The 5,104-nt window shown below is 44.6% G+C and overlaps 1 protein-coding gene across 2 annotated transcripts in view; it reads right to left on the bottom strand.

Annotated features, from left to right (window-relative positions):
• Positions 1-589: 589 nt before the first annotated feature.
• Positions 590-5,104, bottom strand: part of acer3 (alkaline ceramidase 3) — a 63,102-nt gene continuing 58,587 nt past the window's right edge. Inside the window, exon 11 of one of the 2 annotated variants that reach the window (XM_077547504.1) lies at positions 590-1,123. In XM_077547504.1, coding sequence (XP_077403630.1) covers positions 1,115-1,123 — 9 coding nt within the window. In that variant the 3' untranslated portion in view covers positions 590-1,114. Of the gene's footprint in view, positions 1,124-2,522 lie in introns of those variants that run through there. The other variant, XM_077547503.1, reaches the window with a different exon arrangement.

Genomic DNA, 5,104 nt, shown 5'->3' with positions numbered 1-5,104 from the left:
CGTCGACAGACACCATGCCGCTCCGTGACCACACCGTGACAGAATGATCCCACCATAAACGGACCCAGCGGACCAAGAGGCAGGTACCGTTCCAGTTGCGGTGGTGCGCATGCAGCGGCCGCTTCCAGTTTCCGGTGGAGCGCCCGTGGCCAGTTCTGGCGGCGCTCGTGCAGCGCCCGTTGCCGATGTTCTGGCGGCGCTCGTGTAGCGCCCGTTGCCAGTGTTTCCGGCGGCGCTGATGGCAGTGACCGTTGCCGATGTTCTGGCGGCGCTCGCATAGCGCACGTTGCCAGTGTTTCCGGCGGCGCTAGTTGAGCGCCCGTTGCCAGTTCTGGCGGCTCCCGTACAGCGCCTGCTTCCAGTTCCGGCGGCGCACGTCCTGCGGCCGCCACCGGTTCCAGCGGCGCACGTCCTGCGGCAGCAGCCCTTGGCATCCTCGCCTGAGCCGCTGCAGCCCCTGGCATCCTCGCCTGAGCCGCTGCAGCCCCTGGCATCCTCGCCTGAGCCGCTGGCATCCTCGCCTGAGCCCCTGGCATCCTCGCCTGAGCCGCTGCAGCCCCTGGACTCTACGCCGGAGCCTTCATCCGGGTCCCGCTACAGACGTTGACTTTGTTTGGGACGTCTGGGATCCGCCCCTTAACCCCCCTTAAGGGACGGATCCCAGACGTCATGTCTGGGAAGATCTGGCTTTGGTTGAGGATCCCGATTGGTCCTGAGTGGATTCCTGCCCTTTCGCAGGCTGACCAATCCGGGCCCTCAGCCAATTGTGCCTGGCCCCAGCTGTGATTAGTTACCCTAATTGGTGTGGGTGTATTTAATTCCCGGGTGGTGATCAGTTCCTTGTGGGATCATTGCCGCTTGTCACGGTCACCCCCCGAGTTCTGTCTGTCATTTTGATTTTTGTACCTTTTCAGTTCCTTGTTTATTTTAATACTAACCAGTAGCCTGGTTAGTGTTTGTTTGTAAAATAAAGCACGCCAGTCTCGCCTGCACTCCTGCTGTGGTTCTCCTGCATTTTGGGTCCTCCACTCCACACGTCGACAGACACCATGCCGCTCCGTGACCACACCGTGACAGTGATATAATCGCTGCAATCCTGGCCTGCAGCCTGTTGTCATGATTCCTGTAAAAAAAAAAAAACATTTTTTAACACAATTGTGACGTATTTTCAATACTTGATAATGACACAATTATCTATTTCAGGTGTACACGTGCATAGTTACACCTCCATTACCATCCATTTTCTGTACCGCTTATCCGGGTATTTCACAACAGAGCTGTCAACACTCACTCACACATTTCAGTCTAATGTCACACGCCAATAGGGATTGTCACAATTACGCCCAAACTACTATTTTTAAAACAGTGCACTGCGCATGTGCGGTGGAAATTTTAGTTTCGGACAAGCAACGGAGTAGTACCTGTATACAGTCAGGAGAGTGTATTTGTACAAGCTAAAACTTGTGAATTGACTTGCTATTTCACCCTAAATTTTGCTAACAGATGTATTATGGTTACAACAAACCTCTGCTGCTTTGGTGTCTGCCACTATGTGATTGGCAAAGTGGCTGTGATCGAATGAAGGGCGTTTTCTTCATACCTTTGCAATTGCCCAGGAGAAATCCAGAGGAATGTCTACGCAGGGTTCAAGCATGTAAGAAGCAGGGATTTACATACCCGCAAGTAGTACATTGACTATAAAGTGCAATTGCACCCCCAGAAAATGCTCAGTTGCTCACCCCGCGTCCTTATTTCCTCAGTAGAGCTTTTTTTCTGCGAATGTATCTTTGGGAGTGTTATCGCAATTTTTGCCAGGTGCCGTCGTGACTGAAAAACCTTCTCTGTTCCACAACAATGGGCCATTGTCTGTGTTTGATGTCAAGGTGTTTGAATGATGGATTTGAAGTCAATGTGTTTGAAGTCAATGTGTTTGAAGTCAATGTGTTTGAAGTCAATGTGTTTGAATGATGTGTTGGAAGTCAATGTGTTTGAATGATGTCTTTGAAGTCAAGGTGTTTGAATGATGGCTTTGAAGTCTTATCTCATGTCCGGTGAACTCCGGGTGGGCTGTTTGCTGGGGGCTTTGTGGTACCGCCCTTCAAGATAGTATAAGAATGTCGTAAGTCCTCTGTAATCTTCGCACTTGTGAGAGGCTGCAGTCATTGTCTGTAACTCGCTTGTACCCGGAATATTCTGTAGAAATAAAAGCTTTGAAGTAACTGTTCATCGATCTCCAGCCTGTATTTGGATAACCAACATTCTCACAACCCGAAAGAAAACGAACACGCGGAGGAAAAGATCTGCCTCCACAACAAAAGTCATCAATTCTGAAATAAACATTTGAAACAAAACAGGTCCTTGCCGCAAGAAATCGTTGAAGAGGGGGGGGAGCAGAGGGGTTAGAGGAAAGAAGGAGGAGGGGAAAAAAAGCACCACAGCTGGTCGCCAACTCGCGCCCTGTTGCTTATGGGGCAGTCACACTGTTCAATAATGGCTTCAGGTTTCCAAAGAGCCGACAATAATCAGTGACATATATTGTCTATTTTATTTAACAACACAGGACAACATTAAATACTGGCACAAAAAGGGAGACAGTAGAGATTGCTTTTCTGGTCACATAACAGTCATACGATCATCATCAGTATAATGTGATCAGTAGTAGAACACATCGCAGTGTGAGGTACAAACTCAAAATGTTTTTTTTTCTTTTAATGACCAGGGAATTAGGTACACAAAATATTTTTGATGTGGGCAAACAAGGCAGCGTGGATTAACCTGCACACCCACATACTAATAAGGCACTCAATTTAACAACCGTATACAAGTTATCGTTTCCCCATTATTACACGTTAACAGTGATGACAAGTTGATACATACCAGTAAGGATTATAGGCACAAACGGAATATTTCTGTCTCACATTGTGCTCATGTTTGCAAATGTGTGTTCACATAGACAATGGCACTGTCTAACAGTAGTGTCACATCTATAAACTTAACAATGGATGTTGTGCATTGTACTATAAAAAACAATTTACCTCAAGGCCCAGGTTACAATTTACTTTACATGGTCATTTTATAGCAACACAAACATTAAAATCAAAACAAACCTACCCTTCCAAAACCAGGTTTACATGGAGACTTTTTAGTTATTACGATTGATATCATTCCAAATGAAGATCTGTGGTCATCCGCTTACTAGACTTTATGCCAGTCTGATCGACTTGATCAAAACTGGCCGACAATTGCCATTTAATGCATGATCTGTGATCGCATGTAATGTCATAATTTGTGCGATCAATCAATTATGTCATTGAACGGAAATGCGAAATTAGACATTACAGTAAAAACAACCCCGTTCACTTCTGAGTCATTCTGTGTTAGTGTGAGCCTGAAATCTAATCTATTTTTAGCAGTAAAGTTTTTTTGTTTTTTGTTTTAAACTCGCTGATCGGCCCCAAAAATCGTGATCGTGTAAAGCCTACATGTGAATATCTGCTGTTTGCATGCTCACCTCAGCCCCGCGGCAGCTGTGGGATTTGCGGACATGAACCATGTGATTTATCAAGAAGGAGTGTATTCGTCATTTAGCACAGTAGTTGTGATAGTTTTAACACTTTTATTGAAGCAACATGTTGATAAAAGCAAGTTCCAAGTTCTCCACTCGCAGACGACCACGTTACGACGCATTGACGTTAAGACATAGCATGCACATACCGGACGCAACCTCGATTCCAACTGAGCTGTTTACATAATGCCCGTTCGGATTAACAAAAGGAATATACCACCGCTGTGATTCCGAATGAAATTTCCTGCGCTTCCTGAACCGGTCACGTGATATGGCCGGGTTTGGGGCTTCCGCTGTCATCAACTACGTCATTGAATAATTTTTTCGGTGCGGGCTTCAAATACTCACTCCCAGTTTACTCGATACACACATCGACAACTCCGCACAGAGGACACATCACAATATATAAGTACCCACTTTCGGTACCCAACCCTATTTATATGGAGCATAGTCATTCCAGTTGGCCGTTCGGATTAATTCTAATTGAAAAATATGGCTCCATTTTAACCCGGCTAGTTGAAATGTAAGTATATGGAAAATGGAGGTAAATATGTTACTGTAGGTAGTTTTCTCAATTCACTCTGGCAGATTTTCACAAACTTGGGTAGCAGTTTGTACTGGGTTGCAGATTGTCTGGAAAATGCTGTGAGATCGTTCACTGTTCAAGTAGAGAAACTAATATTTTCTTGGTAAAAAAACCTTTCATTCAGTATCTGTATGTCATTTTTACAACAATTCACGATGTACAGTTTTTTGGTTGGTTTTGAGCTGAAAATATTTGGGATCCCCTGGCCCTGCAGGACTACAGTAATGCGCCCACTTTTCATGGTGCAATCTTTTCAAAATGCTCTATTTCATTGGTCGTTTCATACATTTTTAACTACATCCTCTTGAACATGCTTGCTAGCTCTTAACTCTCCTATTGTGGTATTGTCATATTTATGGTACTGTAAAGCTGGACTGGGCCGTGTTTTAAAAAAGTCATGGGTAAATAATAATAACAACAATAATAATAATAATGCATCAGATTTATATTGCGCTTTTCTGGACACTCAAAGACACTTTACAATGGATACCCACTTAAGCCAGGAGAGTTAGCCCGATTTTAGCCCAGAAGTTCCCTGTATCCTGACAATCGTAAGGATGTTTCAATATCCAAGAGATAATCTTAACATATAATCCTGCCGTGTTTTGTTTACTCAGACTGATTTTGGTCGCTCAGAAGGTCGTTTGGGCCTCTTTGATCTCAAATCGGGGATTTTCAACACAACATGTTGGATTGCTTTGGCCTGACTTGTGTGATGTGCTCAGAAGACAACTGAGAATGTGTGTGTGTGTGTGTTCATATATATATATAAATATATAAAAATAGGGTTGGGTACTTATATATTGTGATGTGTTCTTTGTGCCGAGTCTTCGATGTGTGTATCAAGTAAACTGGGATGAGTATTTGAAGCGCGGGGGTATTGCCCAATTTTTTTTTTTGCACTGGGGCCTATCAGCATGGTGTTACGCCACTGGCTGCACTACAACATTTAG

The sequence above is a fragment of the Vanacampus margaritifer genome, chromosome 16, assembly GCF_051991255.1.
Source record: "Vanacampus margaritifer isolate UIUO_Vmar chromosome 16, RoL_Vmar_1.0, whole genome shotgun sequence".
Classification (NCBI taxonomy): domain Eukaryota; kingdom Metazoa; phylum Chordata; class Actinopteri; order Syngnathiformes; family Syngnathidae; genus Vanacampus; species Vanacampus margaritifer.
The sequence above is the reverse complement of the archived record's forward strand: the minus strand, read 5'-3'. Positions and strand labels throughout refer to the sequence as shown.